Source organism: Strix uralensis, chromosome 15 (genome assembly GCF_047716275.1).
Source record: "Strix uralensis isolate ZFMK-TIS-50842 chromosome 15, bStrUra1, whole genome shotgun sequence".
Lineage (NCBI taxonomy): Eukaryota > Metazoa > Chordata > Aves > Strigiformes > Strigidae > Strix > Strix uralensis.
The window spans coordinates 4,273,276-4,292,970 of NC_133986.1; the positions used below are offsets into that span (position 1 = coordinate 4,273,276).

The window sequence follows — 19,695 nt, forward strand, 5'->3', positions numbered from 1 at the left end:
GTATCAAATCATCACATTCTGCTATACTTTCTGCCAATACACAGGTAACCATATAAACTTCAGGTTGAATGCAGAAGCCCTTAAAAGCAAGAAATATCAATGACAGACACTCAGTACACAAGCAAAACTTTCCTCTTGTTCATCTAATTGTGTGTTGGCTCACAAATAAAAGCAAGTAAGGGTGCATGTCCAAAAACTATACTGGAACACTGTAATCCTCGACTGAGAACACTGGAATGCGACCGCCGTTGTTAAAGTTTTTCCGCCACTCACAGACCCCAAGCCTATCTGCCAACTGCACAGTCCTCACCTCTGCCAGCTGGAGAGTCTGGAGCCAACCCAATGACAAGGCAGGTCACTGTATAGCTATTAGCCAAACAAGTGAAATGTTTTGCATACAAATACACCACTAAGGTTCTGTTCTAACCCTCAGTACATATTCTGGGTGTATCATGGAGACTTCAGAAAGTCCCCTCAAGATTCAGCTACCATGGCCAAGTCATCCACCTCCAATGTTCGTATGCAGGTCACACAAAGCCTCTGCTTTTCAGAACAAGTGAATGTAAAGTTCCGTACCAAAGATTACTAAAAATCTTAAAACTTTGAATATTAAGCAATCAGGTTATTTTAAGAATAGCAAGCACTGTTTTGGATGCAAGGTGAAATTGATTTCTCTTGCACAGCAATACTCACCTTCCCCCACTTAAAAAGTGATAAACTGGTTTTTAGTTTTGCTTTCTGCTTTTACTTTTAAACATGACTCAGGCAGACACAGTGCCCAAAGGTTAGTGGTTATACGAGAAAAATGGTAATATGAGTGGTAATATGAGAAAAAGTAAGTCCATTTGGCAACTGCTTTGTAAACATATGAATTTTATGAATGTCAGAGTGAACATTCTTCAGTAATTTTTGCTATAACAGACTTGAAGCAGGACAAAAGAAGATGAAGACTCCATAGACAGTATTTTCATAAGCTGAAACCCATAGGTTTCTCAAACCTTAAATATCTGAAATGGGCATTTTAAGTGAATTATTTTCAGCCATCACTACCAGCTGTTTTCTGAAAGTTAAGCAGCCTATAGCTGGTATAAGTTGGCACCCAAAGTCTCTTTATTTATGTATTTATGGACATCAATACAAAGCTTTAGTTATTGTACACTATAAAATTACTGCTCACCTTCTTCAGAAGGAAGGAATGAGGAAAGGGTAATGCCATTCAAATTCAAGCTATTATTCTGAAGGGGGTTAATATTGTGTTAAATGTTAAGCTGGCCAGAAATATCCCTTTAACTAGATAAATAATATTTTTCTTCTTGGAGACAGTCTCACTTGATATTTCAAAAACTATTGGTTTTTAACATGCAAAGAGAAATTGTAAATTACATTCTGCATGCTAACAGAATCCTTTGAAAACCATATGTAATACAACCAAGAAAAAGGAAATTTAAAAAAAAATCAAAACCATGCAACTAAAACAACTGTGAGAAAGAGCAATAAAGATGGCATGACCAAAATCTGAGTTTATTTATGCCTTTGGCACTGTAGTCCTCAGCCATTTTGCTTATGACAATCTACTTTTTGCACAATCCTCTTGGCCAGGAATATAAAAATAAAATTTAATCTGGAATTCAGTAACGAATAATACCCTGTAATTTGGCTAAAGCAGAAAATAGTATTTGCACAACAGTTATAGAACATTTTTTCTTCACCTACAGAACTTTGCAGTCTATGTATATTTTTTTCCTCCTGTCTACTTTTGGCACTTTTGTTAAGTCTTTCAGACTAAGAATAATAAGACTAGTTTGCTCTCCATAAAAATAAAACAAATGTTCTGGTATGTTAACAGTTCAGTAAAGGGCAATCAGTTCAGTAAAGGGCAATATTCTTGTGAATCAGTAAAATAAATAGATCAGCAAAATGGTACAGAACAGCTTTTGTAGAGGTGAAATATTTAAGAAAAACATAAATTTGTGGTTTCCTTACAGATTTATGTTCATTCAAAATCACTAATATTTTCATAAGACTGGAAATGTTAACTCTTAATCTTGAATTTGCAAAATTACGCTAAAAAGTTTTGAAATTTGTTTGATTAAGCATGTTACTAGTCATATAAAACACCTGGCAACATTGCTCTGTTTCCCTACAAAATGGCATTTTAACCCTTTCCAAGTTTTAGATGGGGCTATCTTACAGTTTCCTAGTTACCGAGTACTTTGAATCACTTTCTACCCACAGATCAATAATCAAAAGCATAACAAACAGTACTGAGACAAGAAGATCCAGATGGATGTGCATCTTCCATGTGGAGGTGTAAAATCGTCCTATTCTCATTCTTTCCAGTAACAGCCCTGAATTCCTACTTCAATGCATTTCAATAAGGTTCAGGTATGATGTAGACCCATGATTAAGAAAATGTGACTTTCTAAAAGCTTTAATTTTCACTTTCCTGCATTTACAGAGATACACAAAATTCAGAAATTTGTTTTATTGTGTAACAGCATGATTGAATTTGTTATTCTTTGTAACGTGAGGACATTATTCAACTATGAAATACGGTATTTTTATTAAAATTTGGTGGTATTATAAAGAGCATTTAATGGAGGTGGCACTCAGTTCCTGCTGAGAAATGCTATGAATATGCTTAACTCTTTTTGCTACTTCACCACTCACCATCAATATATTTCTAACTTATACCCACAGACCTTTGTCTAAAAAGCACTACTACTTTAGTGAAAAATATAATCCTTGTAGAGTTTTTTAATCTTTACCAACCAACATTTTTACAAAATATCTCTTTAGCCTACCTGTCTTCTAATACTAAGAAAGTGGGAATATGTCAACTACTTTATTTGTCTGGCAAATACAAGATAAGTTCACCCATTTATTTACAGACTGAACAAGGCCAATCCATTTCATGCTGCAGCACTGACCCTTAACACAGATCCTGTGCATGAGCAGTCCATTACAATATGTACAAGTGACCTTTAATTGCATTAATGGCTTTGTTGCATGTTCTTCCATTGCGACAACACAATTATGGTATAAATATTTCTAAACAACATAATTATTTATTTAAATAAAAATATATATGAATTCTGTTTACTGACAAGGAACTGCAGATGCACTGTGTTCTAAGTGTTAAAGTTTTGAGAAATTGAATGGAACCCTCACTTATACTTGTATAATGTCAAACAACCCATAAAACAAAACTAATTATGAAATAGATTTCAGGATATTACAAATCTTCATATTCAATCTAAAAGTTAATGGTACCTTCCTGTATTTGTCTTCAAAATATTGAAATAATACAATTTACGTTATTCAGTATTACACAATAAGGAGATTTTTCAATTTTTTTTTCATGTTTCACAAGATATAAGTGTTCTGAAATTCCATATACCACATAAAACTTATTACTTGATTTCAGTTCTATGTACCATTAGCATTCAGAGGGTTTTTTCTTTTTAAATAGGAGCACTCCAAGTATTGTTTTACCTCAAGTTACTATAATTTAAAAATAATCTCCCAAAACTTTATCTAAATTGTACTGTCACAATTTTAAACACGTTTATTTATTCAAAATTGTTTGAAAGAATGTAATACATTTTTGACAGGCAGTCTTTTACAATATTGAAATAAAATCCTTGATTTCATCAAACCCTTCATATTCTGTGCCTTATTCCTGGAAGGCTCATGCCAAAATGATTTAGTTTGATTTTCTTTAACAATGGTAGGTTGGCTTGACAGCATCTGACAAAACAATTCAGTGAAGTACACCATACCAGGTAAAGAGAACCTGAACTGGCTACTAGATGAAATAATGCAAAATGGAGCTTGGAATTACAACAGAATTAGTTTTGCAGGAGAATCTTTTTACAGTATTATTAATTTCAGATTAAGAAAATGTTATGGTGTTATCATTACTATCTTTTGAACTGTGTTTAAGTAAGCCAGTGGTAATAATCAATGCAACAGTGGTTTGACTGGTCTAAATTTCAGCTGAACTTTATTACAATGTTTTATGTCTCTCTGTTAGAAAGTTTAGTTTTATACGCAGAATTCCCTGCATTTGAGACCCTGAGCTGAGTGGAACGTCCAGTACTGGAGTTTGCCAGGTATGATGTTATCTGCTCAAGGCAGGCTGAGAAGAAAGAGTCTTCCATGGTAAGCTCCAAGGGTACTTGTGTTCTCAAACACATGGGGATGAGAGGCCTCAAAGATTTTATTACATTAGAAAGTTAAAGAAATACATTTTCTGTAACACTTCAGAAAAGTTCTGTCTCACCTTTGAACCAGGACTACCTGTAAAGTTTCATCCATACTCCAGGCACTGGGCAGCCAGGCAGTCACAACCGTGTTACCCTCTGGCTTGGTAACAAAGCAGGTTCCATTCTGAGGTTGTAACGCCCTAACATGGGGTCAAGTCTTGTAATGTCACCAGTACACTATCTTAAAATACAGAGTTGCTTTTATCTATATATGAAGGTATATTGACTAAGCTCCATGTATCATGTATTAGCTTTGGTGCTACATCGTGTGAACTTTATCTCAGTGAACAAAAATTCGTTTCTGTATTTTACTAACCGACTGCTGTAGAACTATCATCTTACTTAAATTTCTAATAAACCAATGTTTTGCCTTTTGTCAGCTCTCAGGCTCACAGATTCTTTTTGTTAAAATATTGCCCAAAATAGTTAGTTAATTCAAATGTGTTTGTTTATTTACAAAATTAGTCAACTTTATAAACATCATTGAAATATAATCAGGATTGGGGTGAGTCATAAATGAAGGCTGCTTCAAACCTTCTTGGAAGAAGTCTATAAGAAGTGATGCTATTAGAGTTACAGTAGACACTTTCTAATTCTCACTGATACAGAGGTTGGTATGGCATGTGTGCGTATTTTACATATATGCCGATCCCATATGTACTGGTGACAGGGTTGGTTTGTTCCTCCAGAGGAAATAGCTCACAAATAACCCTAAACCATTATGTCCATACCCTTGCTTGACACGTTTAATGAATAATTACAAAATGGTTCCAGGAACGCAGTTCACTCAGTGACATCACCATCTCCCAAGCCACTTAGGACCAAACTTGTGCTACGCTAATCCCACACTGAAGCACTGCAGACATTTCTGACTCAGTCTTACCCACCTGTTTTGGCAAATAATCTATAGTGTTGGCTAACTGCACTTCTCCTTTGCAAATAAGAAGTTTACCACAGTATAGTCTGTATAAAATATGCAATGAAAAGTGATAGAATGAAAAAAAAAAGATAGAAATACAGAGATTTCAGATGGAAGCTACCTAAGATTTCCTGTTTTTAACTGCCAAATTTGCCATCTTAAAAGAAAAGTGTTTTAAGACTTCTTCTGAATACCAATGCTGGACACATAACATACACATGAATACCTGGAGTTGCAATTAAATCTTGCTTATTTCGGCAATCATTAATTTTCTTATAGTCCTTTATTGATAGATGAAGAAAGGACATTATTTTAATGCCTTTGGAATCATATATTTATTTTTAATTCTATATAGACTCAATTGCTGGTTGTTGTGATTATGTTTCCTTCCAAAGACAACCTTTTACTCTGGCAATTACCACTAGCAAAAATGCACTGCAGAGTGCTCCATAGTACCATATTGTATCTGCCTGTCACTGAGAAACCAGCAACTTTCCTGCCACAGGACTCCTCTAATTCTGATTTTCTTCTCCTGTTAGAAAACACCTCTCAGAAAGGAATCTCCTGAACTCAGACATTAAGTTCTGGAAACTTATTTTTGCTGCGTGGCAGTTCTTTATACAGTATAAGTGACTTGGCTTCAAACTGTGTTGTGTTTTAAAGATTTTTATTCTGGTTTGCACAGGTGTTACATAGCCATTAAAAAGAGAATCATATTAGCTGGCTTTTACTTGTGTATTGAGCAAAATAAAAAAAATTCACAACAACTTGTAGAAAAAAGCTTATTCTCTACACTACTAACAATTAACTGTTACCTTAAGACTTAAAAAATAGGCAGTAAAGCAAAACTAGGGGATTAAAAAAAAATATAGAAACTTCCCTATTTGTAAACATTTATCTGAATTTATCAAAAGTTTTAACTTTAAATACATAATTTCAGAGGCTTATGTTGACCAGACAGTAACAAAGGGAGCTAATCGAATATGAGTCTTCTCCAACTGTCTTGTCAAACCAGGTAATGATGTCCTGCCAGCCAAACTCAGAGGGAACATGTGAAACAAATACAAAAGTAAACAGGCCTTAAGCTGCCCAAGGGAAAGTCAGCAAGATGGCAATTTCAATCATTTGGAATAATACTAAAGCAGCCTTAGGCTTTTCTCAGAATGGAAACATGTCACTGTTACTGCAATATTTCAGCAAATCAGACTGCAAAAGAAAGGAACACTTATGTAATCGCAGCTGTGGAACAGTGCTTTACTCAATGGTGAGGTGGAAAATAATTAAGAGGAAATTCCCTTTTTTGCGAGTAATTGTAAATCTACCTAAATAACAAAGACAAACAATATTTCCTTAGAAATTTTGAGGAGTGAAAAAATCAAATTTAGGCACAGATTCCTTTAGTTTTGATACAGGAGGTTTTGGAACAACTAAGACAAAGTTCTATCAAATAAAGCTATGAACATAATATTCCTACAAAATTTATCAAATGTTGATAAAAGTTACATTCAGAGCTACAAACAAAGCAAAAAGTACTTCAAGAACAATTCTGCGGAAAAGTTTCATTAAGATGAACGGGTTGTCATATCATTTAACTGAGAAATCAAAAAATATTTCAAATATTTGGGGAACTTACCTAATCAGTAAACTTTCAGTATGTGTCTAGTCATGTAGCCATCTTTTAGTCAATCATCAGAAAATCAAAGGCAAATTGGCATGACTCAACCCAAACTTTAATACCGCATGATTGTGTCGTGTAAGCTTGTTTTGTGCGAGGGCTGCTGTGGTTTTAGCAGAGAGATTAACGACCGGACCTAAGCTGGCCTCCAAACCTTGCCCTGCTGATGCCTCAAGCCCTTTGAAGTCTGACCATCATACCTGGCAAAACAACAGTGGGAACTAGGCTGGTGTCAGATCTAATCAAGTTTCCTGCCTCAGCATAGCTAACTATGGGGTACACTAATTGGCCCAATTGCGGATTATACCTTTTGCTACAGATTCAAGACAATAATTTAGTCAAATGATGGTTTTTATCTCCTTCTAATTAAGATTCCAAAGTGGGAAGAAATAGGATTAGACAGGCTAACTTCAAAATTGTGTCCTTTAAAGTGGTATGCACATAAGATAGATCTCTGATAATATTGCGTATTGTAATAATATATTGCTAGTAACTAACATGTGAAGATTTGGGAAAGCTTGATATAGCTACTGCACCTTTTATCCTAAACATGTAAGTTTTCCTGGAAAGGGTCTACTTCATAATTTACAAATGGAAAATGAACACTCATAAATATTCATTAAGAAACATTTTCATCGTGAATTAAAAAAATATCCCTTTAGAATACATTTCAGTCAATCTTATTTTGATGAAGAAGATACAAGAAAAACTGAAACAGTTAAAGATTCTGCAGACTATAAAGAGGCGGAGTCCGTCCCACAAAACTGCAATCTAATAAAATGGATTTGACATTTAAGGTTTTTTACTGATGAGGGTCAAACCATAAAGAGTTATTTAACTGATGAGCAAGCCAGAAATGAGAAAATCCATGTCCCATGCCCCTGTTTTAAACTGTAAAAAAAGAATGGTCTAGTGATGAAAAAACTTTTTTGAGAAATTTTGCCATAAATCATAGCTTGTGTATTTCTAACTTTTCTTATGTAATTTGACCTTAAAGTGGCATTTCAAGTAGATGTCAATATTTTTACCCTAAATTGTGTATATAACTAAGCAGAAGCTTTCCAAAAAACGTAACATACTCAAAATATATTTTCATTTCACATTAAGCTACATACTAAAGAAGTCATAAACTTAGTTGTACTTTGCACAAAGCGCACTGTTGCTTGTAATGCACATTTGTGCTGCTTTATGTTTTTACCACCAGAACCAAACCTGACTGCTGACTCATCACATTCTAACTGCAGAAACCCATTTTAGAAGACTGTATTCACAGCCCTTCTTAATTCAATTTTCCCTTGCTCCCATTTTCTTACTGACCTCATTGCTCCAGTCAGCCTTGCTGTAGTCTGCCTCCCCTAATAGTACAAGGAAGAAAAACATGTGTATTATAGATTAGGGAAATGTGTACAGGAAGATCACAGTAGGACAGTGATCTAACATGTTCGAAAAGGGCTAGTTTGTGTCAGTTCAGCTTACAGAAAGCATATTTCTAACAAAACCTGAAGTTATTCAAAAGGGGCTGCAGCTGAGCAATGAAGGGAGAAATTATACAAGTGGGTCATCTACACATGTCTAGGGCAACAGGTTGTTTCAAGAGTTCCACTACACCCCTGTTTCCAATGCTTCTGCCCCATGGCTAATTCAATTCTTTTTATAGAGCCTCCTGCTAAGATTGTTTTATTTTTTTTCCCTTCCAAATTACATTACAAATTAGAATCCCAAATAAGGCTGACAGAAAAAATTATATTCTGAGTCAGGATTCACAGTGAGGAAAAAAATCCCAAATATTCTAATTCATAGCTATAATAAATGAGAATTTACTATGCTGTGAAATGAGGGTGCACGCTTCTCTGCACTTCTGAAAACAGTAAGAACATTTGTATTTTAAAACCAAACATGGACTCTTAGGGTTTTTGTTTCTAATGTACTGCTCGAAAGGAGTTGTTAAAATAGTTTAATACCTCACCATGCCTGGTTTCACTAAGCGCATTCCCTGGAAAGTGAGAAACATTATAAAGAATGTCTTGGGGAAAAAAAGCCCTCCTTCCAGTATTTGCCTTTAAGTGGCTTCTGAAGAGGATACCTCTAGTTGAGAAACTTCTAGCACTCATGCAGAGATGACCTGCATGAAGAACTGGCTGCCTGATTAACTATTAACTACTCTCAATAGGATTAGATAATTAAAGACATTGATGACCATTAATTAGGAGGAGGGCACCTTAATTTGTCACTTGATAGGGCCCTTTCAATGATTTATAGGTTAGGGCTACTTGCAATTGTGAAGGGGAGGGGGCACTGAAGAGAGAGAACCCTTAAGTTACCTTATCAAGTGGCCAGCTAAAAAGGGCAGAGGGTCAAATAAGGGCCAAAGTGGTCACTTAAGGGTGAAGTCCCAAACACCAAAGCAGTGCCAAGCCACATTGACCATCATTTGGTGATGGAGTAAAAAATATGCTAATTTATTGGTGGCAATTCTCTCTTTTTATGGTTTCAAGCAGTTAAGACAAGTGGCCTGCTTAAGAGCTTTTCATTTGAAAAGAGATTAAACAAAATGGTTTGTCAGGGATGCTTGGCTGTTTTATGTCTTTGTTAAAAAAAATTTGCCCAGACTGTACCGATGACTATCACATCACCCCGAAAGCCATCTTCCATCTCTAAGCATTACTTGGTTAATAAATACATCAGCTCTAATTGCTTAATAGTGCTATGTTCATTTGCTCTTTAGCAAGATTAAAATGAAATACATCTTTTGTATTACTGCCTTCTATCAGGACTGTCTGCATAAAGGTCACAGAAAAAAGTTTAAATTTAGTAGGAAATTTACTTAAGGACATTAGTGTAAATGATACTGTGTTTAAAATGACATAAAAGAGCGAAAGGTGGTTTCAGTAATGCAAAGAAAATGGTTTCTGAATACTGATAAGGACACTTATCCCTCATACCACACACAATTTTAGGCAGCATTATACATTAAAATCCCTCTACTGGGGTAATAACATGTAGCTACTTTCCCACCCACTAACACAAGTAAGAGCAAGTCATTAACATTTAATTAAATATGCTCCTGACATCCTTAGAAACATGTCACGCTTTGTTATTGAAGGTTGTGGCCTACTTTCCATGTACATTTTAAACCAAAATAAACTATTTATAACGGACTGGTTTAGTGCAGCAAATGAGACATTTTTAATTAGAAGACATATTGCGATATTTTACAAAAAACGTTGTGAACAGCAAAACCAGAACAAAATGAATTTACAACGTCTGATGCATATTTTATGTATTTCACAAAAAGAAACATAAGAGATGGGATTAGCTCCACCTTTTGGGTTCTAAATAGTGAAACAAAACTGTTTCTCTTACCTCAATGGTGAACAGCTTCCTTTTTAGTCTAAAAGCAAGGTCCTTCGTGTCTGACACATCACAGATCAAGCTATTAAGCCGAGGAATCTGATGTACGTGAACCAAACCTTGTGGAAAGAAAGAGTAAAGGAGGGAAAAAAATTAAGAAAACGCTGTCATCCAGATGCATAAATTAGAGTCTTACAGCAGAATTCTGTATATTTACACACACTCATCCTCCCCTTTTTAAACTGGAGCTTACTACCAGGAGCAATGAAGCAAACGGTGCGATTATACTCAAGTAATCAAGCAGAATAAGATAAACAGAAATCCTTGTGCGAGGAAAACTAATTGCACTTTGGTACAGAAGTACAGATGTAAAGAGGGATCTTAATACTTGTCAAAACTACAGCCGGTTTGTGTGTGATTTTCTCTTGTATTTACAGTAAGCAAATATGGCTATCACCTTGCATGCTGCCCACGGCACCACTGAGTGATCTTTATTTTATTAAATGCACCAGTAAGCAGCCAGCAAAACAAGGCTTATGGGTTACTGATAACCACTGAAGCTCTAATGAGAAGTACTTCATTTTGCGCCCTGATAATGACTTTTTAAAAGTTTCTGGAAAATACTAATTTAGATTATGATTTTCAATAAATTTTAACCCCTGTGCCATACTAGGAGAAATATGTTTTCTTCATGCAGGAGGCTTTTATAGCTGTTCAGATGTTTTTAACAGTACTAGGTGCACTGCAAGCTCTGCATTCTGTCAGCTGCAACTCAAGCTGATTTTTTCTGACAAGGACGCTGGATGGTTTTTGTGCAGCCTAATATAGTTTCTGAACAACCTAAGGGTGATTTTCTACATCTGAAAACCAGGAAAATTCTACAGGGCTTCTCAATTACTGGCCTATATTTGCTATTCATAAAGTCAGCGTCTAAATGGAAATACCGAACATTTAGAAAAGACATCTTGCTTGAAAACGGCAGCTGTGAGAAAAACCCCAAACACTAAAACCCTGATTTAAAATAAGGCAAGTATTTTTCAGGGTTTTATTTATTTTTTAAAAAGAAGAATAAGGGAAGAAAGTTTCCTAATATTGAAATACTTTGAAAAGCATAATTTTTATGGGTATTAAATACAAAAATTCTCAATAATATTAGAAAAATATTTTTACACTTTGAAACCTCCTATCCCTGCCTCCTGACTGGTGACATAAAAGAATTATTTGTTTGGCGTCTGAATTAAAAATATAATTATTATATATAGGAACAGCAAGTATAACAAGGGTTGCTTATATACAGTATTCTAAAAATTTTATTGAAGGATCATCTATAACATTCTTTTGTTATTTTATTTACTTTTCAACCATTAAAATTTGCAGGCAGCTTAATAAAATCATTAATGCAGGATTCATTAAATAATGAAATAATTTAATCAAACTTCTCCTGAGTAATGTCAAAATCTTCCATCACCTGCAGTAAATAAATCATCTTAAAATATATTCGTAAGGAAAAGAATCCACAAAGTTAAAACTGTTAAAAATACCTATTTTTAGAATATTAAATTTAGGTTGCCTAAACCTCAAAAGTTATGTATACTGGCATATAATTTTTATTAAGTAGTACCAAAAATTATTTAGCATACATTTTTACAGGAAACCAGGAAATAACTGCTAAAACACACATTGTCTTAAAGGATCTCTTCAGTACTGAGAAAAGGAGTATCAAATTGACAGAATTATGTTAGCATAAACAAATGCCACATCACGATTATACACTTGGAAAAATAATTAGGCAAATTATTCTAGCTTTTGTTCATGGTTTCTTTTTCATTCACCTTTTTTCAGATAATGAAATGTGCACTATTTTCATAGCCAAAAAGATTTTTCTCTGATTTATTAATTACAGCCTGCATACACACAGTGGTGTCTCAACACCATCTTTGCTTCTTTTTCTATATATTCTGCTATGGAAAACACTGCCACATTCTCACATGTTTACAGCAGGTTTCAGATAAGCAGTTTACTTTCAACTAAAGGTTTCCATGGAACTACAGTAGTATCACAATAATAATAGCTGTAATTTATGCACACTCAGAGCACTGCTCTGGATTAGCTAAAACTGTTTGTTATTCACTGCTTTGGCTAGGCATAACTTCTAATATTTTAAAATTTAAATAGTTCTGCTGCAACAGCTAACAAAATCTATGGGAAACAAAATGCAAGATTAAACACCATTACACATTTTGAAGATAAATCACTTGAAAGGCTACATGACTTTTTACCAAAATTAGTTTCATATTTTACATGCCACATACATCCACATTCATTTCTTTAAATGCGGAAGTGCAATAACTTAAAGCTGAAAAATAGAACATTATTTTTAGATAAAATTTATATAGCACATCGTTTAGCAGTTTATTCACCTTAATATAATAAATGTTTTTCCGTGTTCTCTATTTAAAACTTGGCAGATCAGAAGTATTGATTTCATGACAAGTTCAGCTCGCTGGTCAGATGATTGCCAAGCCTCCTCTGCATGTGAATTCCCCAAAGCCTGCCTGTTGAGATGTACATCTGATTGAGCCATGCCTCAGTAATACGGCTTGACAACATGCAAGGAGTTGCCATGTTTCCTTTGCAGCCTTAATGCACTTTACTGAAAATTTTCCTAACTCAAGACTGGTTAGCAAGGAGAAACATTTAAGAGGTATATTCTAAAATGAAATCAAACGCTACTTTATAGCAGATACCCAATTGGAGGGTAAGCCGCTAAGTGCCCTAGAAACACTCAGGGTAGACTTTTTGCATTGCTAAAGATGGAACTTACCGTGGTAATCCTTGTATAATGGATTGGTTTCTCTCTCAGAGCCAATAAATGATTCAAGACCAACTACCATATCTGACAAGTTTGTTACACGTTCCATAATTGCTTTATTCTGTAAGACATGGAAACAAAATACACATCCTATGTGATGAAAAAGGTAATTAATGTTCATAGAGTAAGCCTTGGTCTTCTCAATGACAAACTGTGGGGAAAAAATAGGTCATCAATACTTAGAAATTACATTAAAGGGTTTTTTTCTTTAAAAAAGACAGACTTGAAGTTTCTGTCTAAAGAAAACATACATTTGACAAGGAGAAACCATAAAAGGGCTAACTCAGCACTAAATTAATATTTTCCTAAATCTTTGTAACATAAGCATTTGCTCACATCAGAGATATTTACAAGCTATGTGGCAGTTAAGCACCTCTCATTGACTTCCACTATGAGTCAGATGCCCAGCTTTCGTTTGTGTTCTGAAAACCTTGGTTTTTAATACACTTAGACATATCACCTCTAGTACTTTGAGCAAGCACAACCCACATGATTATTTATTTTGGTCATCAGTCCAACAACATGAAAAACCAAAGCATTTTTTCCACTACTTTTCTTTCTAAAAGTTCCTCTCTACATGACATATGAATCTAAAGCTTCAAGTTGCGTTACCATTTCTCAATATATTTGTGATTTATAAGTGATGCCTTATGTCTTGTGCAACAATGTACTGTCACGCGCCTAAAATAAGCTGTTTTCCGTCGTTTTCTTTACTTAATTTATATAGCAGAAAGCAACATTCAAAGGTCACAGCAGAGATCTTCAGAGGTAACTCAGGATAAAACGTTCTTAAATGCTTTGATGATGTCAGTATTTAATGAGCAAAAAACAGAGACAAATCTGTACTAAGAAGCAAACTATTTCTTTAAGACAAGAATTAGTTATCTTCAAGCTGCCTGGACAGCTGGTATGCTCTTGTTCTTGATGGCTGTAGGTGCTATGCCCATCATACTTTCAGGGGTATCAAGACCAATCACCTCAAAATACCCATTTCAAGTATGAAGAACTAGCTCTGTAGCTCCAAGTTATAGTTTTGTATTTTTTATTTATTTTAAAGCATTTTGTACGTTCTGCATTTCTTTCATAAACTATACGACTGACGCTTATTATGAAAGGTCAATTTAAATACTGTCAAACTATGTGATAATAACAATTTATAAAGTAATTAGAAGGAGAGAGAATGGAAACATCCCTAGATATGTTAGAAAAGTCTATGCATTGTACTGATATACAGGTTTATTAAAATGGTCATCAATACACCAACTGCTTTCATGAACTCACATTTCAATAACAGCATACTCCCTACCCACAGAGAAGCTTATGAAGCAGACGTGAAAGGTGAACATTTACTACTCCCATCAAACCATAATCTGAATTCTGATTTTTGACTGCTACAGAAAGTAACTTGTGGCCTGTCCTGCACAGCCCAATCTGCTCAGGTCACAAGGCCTAAATCCACTGATCCCATGGTACCTTTACACCCCCTCCCTTCCCCACCTTATGGGCCAGATGGCATTAAATCCTGGGGACTGGTCTCTTTTCAAAGCCGCTACTTGTGCACAGGCCAAAATGATCTATCCCCATGGAATCAGGGAACTTAAATTTTACCTACAAAGTCTAATGATGGATAATGTAGTGTTATAATACAGAATTTCCTTTCTAAGGAATAACATAAGTGATCTAAGGTAAAAGAACACTGCCTACACATCAATCCCTAAACTTCATTATTATATCCACCCCTGAAATATTAAAGCTGACTCGCATATTATTTCCTCTTCTAGGAAGAGAGACAGTATACTGTATTTTATGGAAGCTTTTGGTCACATTATTCTATGGAGGCAATCACATAAAGATGGTACAAATATAAATCTGAAGTAGCCAGTGACTTCTATAAATCCACAGACCAGAAATTACCATATTATGCCAGTTCTTTTGCTGGATGTTACTTGTATAAGCAAGAAATACAAAATTGTTACATAAATAAATAAACACTGGTGATTTCTGGAACCAAGTCATATTCTATCACTTGCAAAAATATTTTCTGTCCATTAACATTTTTGCTTGCTGGGTCTGGTAACAATGGGTTACAAACACTGTGTAAAGATACTCAACCATTAGCAAGGTATCCTCATCATTAACAGTCCTGCAAATCGTAAGAACAGCATCTTTCCTATTTGGTCTTAATTCCGGAAAGATTAAAGTGAGGGATAGCAATTCAATATTTGCCTAATGACACATACTTCAATATGTTGGTTTCAGCTCTTCTTCTGAATGGGTTTGCTTTCCTAAATGGTAGTCTGTTGCCCATGTAGATTTTGTTTTTGTTTTTAAAGTGTGTCAAAATATTCTCCTGGCTTAATGCAGTTTATCTTGGGAAATATTTTGCACAGTGAATTGCCACACCAAACAGACATTTGCTTATGTGGCATTGTTGTCATAGATCTGTATCTATCATGTATTTTCTAGTTTGCAGTGTTCAGCACATTAATGTCCAATCAAAGCTGACGTCAGCACACAGATAGTTGTGATGTATGGCATACTGACATAAACACACAAATCATGTTGCCCCATCTGGGCCTGAAAATTTAACAGAGCTCCAGATCTTCCTCCAGCCCCATACAAATCTACCTCCTGCTTCTGGCATAAACTTGGCAGCTCTGGAGGTGAGCCAGGACATGGTTAGGAGGGAAGCCAGGAATGGGGAGATTCAGGGAAAGAGTTTGTTGGCAGCTAGAAGAGGTATTGTTTTAAATTACACTAAAAAATAAAAAAACCCCAACCCAGTCCTGGAAAGTTTTCAGTCTTGCTAGAGGTACTGCAGTTTTTCTAAATTAGTTAGTTCAGCCAAAATGTAATTATTCTAACAACATGGTAGCAACCCTGTTGTGCAGGCTGGACTAGGCATCTCTTCTATATCTTACTTTGTGCTCACCGTTTTAGACAGACATTTTCTTTTAAGTGCAAACTCGCAATATTTGGGCTCAACCAAAGTGTACTTTCAAAACAATGTCTCAAGAAAATCCATGTAGCTAGCTGGAGATGTAAATGGGAACTATACATATGTGTTTAACCAGCTTTTAGGAAGGGCAATTATGGAAAAAGATTGCTTTGCCCTACTAATTTATTTGAAGAATCTACATAGCTTTGAGTAATTATTTGTGCATGCTTAAAAATATTTATTTACAAATAAAGCTGTTCAAAATGCATCATATTCTGTGTCTGAGTATAAAGCACGGTATTCTACTAACACAAATATATATATAGCCTGTATGCTCAAACTTACATACTGAAATTAATACTGTGTGTTTCTACTGGATTGAGTTCTTAATGTACCACAATTTTATCATTACAACTATTAATTAAATCAATCTTGGTTCATCTGGATTCCATATTAGGAAAAAAATCTTTTTTATTCTGCTCTAATTTCTGGTTCTCTGATTTCCTGTCAAAATTTTTCTAACACCCAGAGATATATCCTCCCATTTTTATTTTGTCAGTTTCTAAAGAAATTAAAAACCTCACAAAATTTACATAATAAAAATATTTAAATTCTCAGTCCTTGCACTGCATTAAGTAAAGTCAAAGAATGGAAAATTTTCTTAGTTTCAACTTATAGTACATATAATCTCAAAATTTAAAAGGAAATTAAGAGACTCATGTTAAAGTTCTATAATGAGATTCAACCAGAACCTGTATAAATACATTAAGATCTTGAATCACATGGGCTTTGTGTATTTGAATTTGTATTCTGACCAATTTTAACATAATTTTAATACTGATTTATATATTGAATTGAAAATAAGGTATTTTAAGACTACGTCTCTTTTCAAAGAGACATTAGGCCTATGTTTTGGTAGAGGGCTGTCTTTGACTTCTGTACCTTTACATTCTGCTAATCTAATCCCATCACTAATTTTATTTTAAAACATTTAATTAAGAGTTAATACACTGAATACTAAAATGGGTTTCATTACCTAAAAAACTAGTTACAAACAACTGCTAGCACTGGGACAAACCCCAGTTCAAACGGTGAGTTGCATATGTTCTGCATGACAGCACAGAATTTAAGGATGAATACCCGCAAGTCTAGGTAAAACTGTAATTGTAGGCAACAATTTGTGTGTTGCCAACAGGTGAGTCCAGTAATCCTAACACTTCATTTGAAAGAAGGTCTCAACAATAAACAGCAAGCAAGCAAGTTCATGCAAAGTAATACGAACCTTAGGAACTTAAAGCAAATATTGGTGTGTGAATTTTCCAATAAAGCTCAAAAATTGGTTGTGCCTTTTTTGTCTCTGTCACATTCTGTCATAAAGCTGAAGTAATCTTAGTGCTGTAACATAGGCAGTCACATTGGACTCTAATGAAACACTGCCTGGATATTCAATAGATGAAATAATTCTTGATATTGTCTGAGAGATTATCACACAATGATGTGGCAATGACTTCACAATATACAAATATTTACCACTTGTCACTACTACAGAATTGCCAAAGGATTTTAAATTGAAAAGATAAAATTTTAATATTAAGAAACATGGCTTAAATATTTATCACCATTTGTTAATAATTACGGCTCAGAAAATCACACAATTATCCATACATATTATTTTGGTAAAATAAATTAGGTATCAGGCCCTTGTATTAGTTTTATAAAGAGATACAGTTTGTGCACTTTTTCATTATTCACAAATCCTGAAAATAAAAGATTAATAACCGCTCTGCCAGAAAGTGTTATATCAGTAATTAACAGACTGTAAAGTATAACATTCTATACTTATTCTGACTCTTAATTGATTAGCACTGTTGTCAGTGCTTGCACACAATAATTCTACTAACTGAACTTTGAATTTTGGCTCTAAAATGAATGTACACTCAGATCACTGGAATACAAGATGAGCAACAGTACATTAACTAATTTTGGTATGTAGAAATCTGTATCAATATCACAAGAAAACTGAATACAAGCATGACGTCTTTGCTGGAAGACAGATATCCTAGAAATATACTTCAGGGATTTTCTACAAACTACAATGCCTTTGATGAGAAATCCACATTTAGGGATTCTGACTGATTAGGCATCTTCTTTTACCTCTGAAGAACCCTAGTGACTATAATAGAACTTAACTATAAATATCCGTTCACGTGGCTGAAATCACAGAGGCATTGATTTTGGTTGATTTGTTTATATGTGCACTGTATTACATTAGCTAATTTCAAGCAATGAATAGTATCTTTGAATAATTTAATACAAGTTACAGAAGCAAAGAAAGAACATGTAGCGAAGACACGAGCAAGTAATTAGATGCAATGTACTCTTAAAAATGGGAAGGGAGTAACAAAGCATCTGTTGGGCAATATGTTACACGATGTATTAATTCCAAATTTTGGTTGTTCTCTTAAAGTTGCTTTTAATAATGTTTGTCCTGATAGTCTAACTGAAACTAGTTAGAACTAGTACTTTTGTTTCTTAAAAACTCAAAATATTTGAGCCGTGGTTTCCTTATCTTACACCTAAAACACTATCACTGCTATGGGAACTCTGCAATGTTATTATCAAATATATCAGATGAGGGTGGATGACACAGTATCCAATTAAAAAATTCTGTATAAATTTTCAGGAAAAATAATCAGGAAATAAAAACTAAATATCACACACTGAAAGAAAACCCCAACTTTGGATCTTCACTGAAGATGGATGGGCTGGACTTGCCTGTTACTTGAGCTATAAAAGAATCTAATGACAGCAAACCTTGGCACCCTACAAAATAAAAAGTATGTCTGTTTTGCCATTGGAGGGAAGACCTCAAGGCCAACAGTGAAATGAGTGATGACTCAATATAGATAAAACAAGCAAGTCACTAACAGTTGCCGCTGAGGGCTACAAAAATGAAAGTGAGAACAAAGACTACAGTAGTTTAAATCAAACTTTCCATCTGTTGATCTCCAAGTGCTTTACAAAAGACAAGCAAGTGCTGCATTCCTCATTTCCAAGTCATGTAACAAGTACAAAGATGTCACGTGAGTTGTCCAAAGTCACAAGCCAGTGAACAGTGAGCTGGGAACTGAACTCAGCCTTTCGTTGAAGCCCTGTCTATCCCCCTCTATTTGAGGCTTGGTGTAGGAGGCTGCATCTATGGCTTTGGGGTACCAGGAAAATATTTGGTGGTATCATGAAGATGATGTGGAAGTCAAAGCCCAGAAAGCTGGATGCTGAAAATCCTGTTGTTATCTGGCTGAATGAGGTGACAGATGTAGGGCATTAAAGTGTGACACTTTTTGAGCTGAATCCCTGTCCAGTATTTTTCTCTTCTGACTATCCTTAGCATTCAGTAGCTGAAAGCACAGGCTGCATGTGACTATGAATGGTTCTGGGGTGCAGGGCTCTTGCATGAGTCTTGCTGCAGTGGGTAGATGTAATAAGCCTGACTGAGCACTTCTCCAGTGGAGGGTGAAGAGCTGGAAAGAAATGAGTGCAAGGTCTGGGCTGAGATGAGCCCAGCATCTCCCCTGAACACTATCTGGTGGTCCTTATTAATGAGATTGTCTCACTGGTATAAAAGCATATATATGGAAAACTGTATGTTATTATTTGTCTTTAATTATCACA

General features: G+C 34.9%; 1 protein-coding gene across 2 annotated transcripts in view; it reads right to left on the reverse strand.

Moving 5' to 3' along the window:
- The window catches only part of ELP4 (elongator acetyltransferase complex subunit 4), a 149,356-nt gene that overhangs the window by 70,324 nt on the left and 59,337 nt on the right, over window positions 1-19,695 (reverse strand). Inside the window, exons 8-10 of one of the 2 annotated variants that reach the window (XM_074884687.1) lie at window positions 13,038-13,146; window positions 10,226-10,332; window positions 8,180-8,217 (exon numbers count right to left, since the gene is read on the reverse strand). In XM_074884687.1, coding sequence (XP_074740788.1) covers window positions 8,180-8,217; window positions 10,226-10,332; window positions 13,038-13,146 — 254 coding nt within the window. The remainder of the gene's footprint in view (window positions 1-8,179; window positions 8,218-10,225; window positions 10,333-13,037; window positions 13,147-19,695) is intronic. The other variant, XM_074884686.1, reaches the window with a different exon arrangement.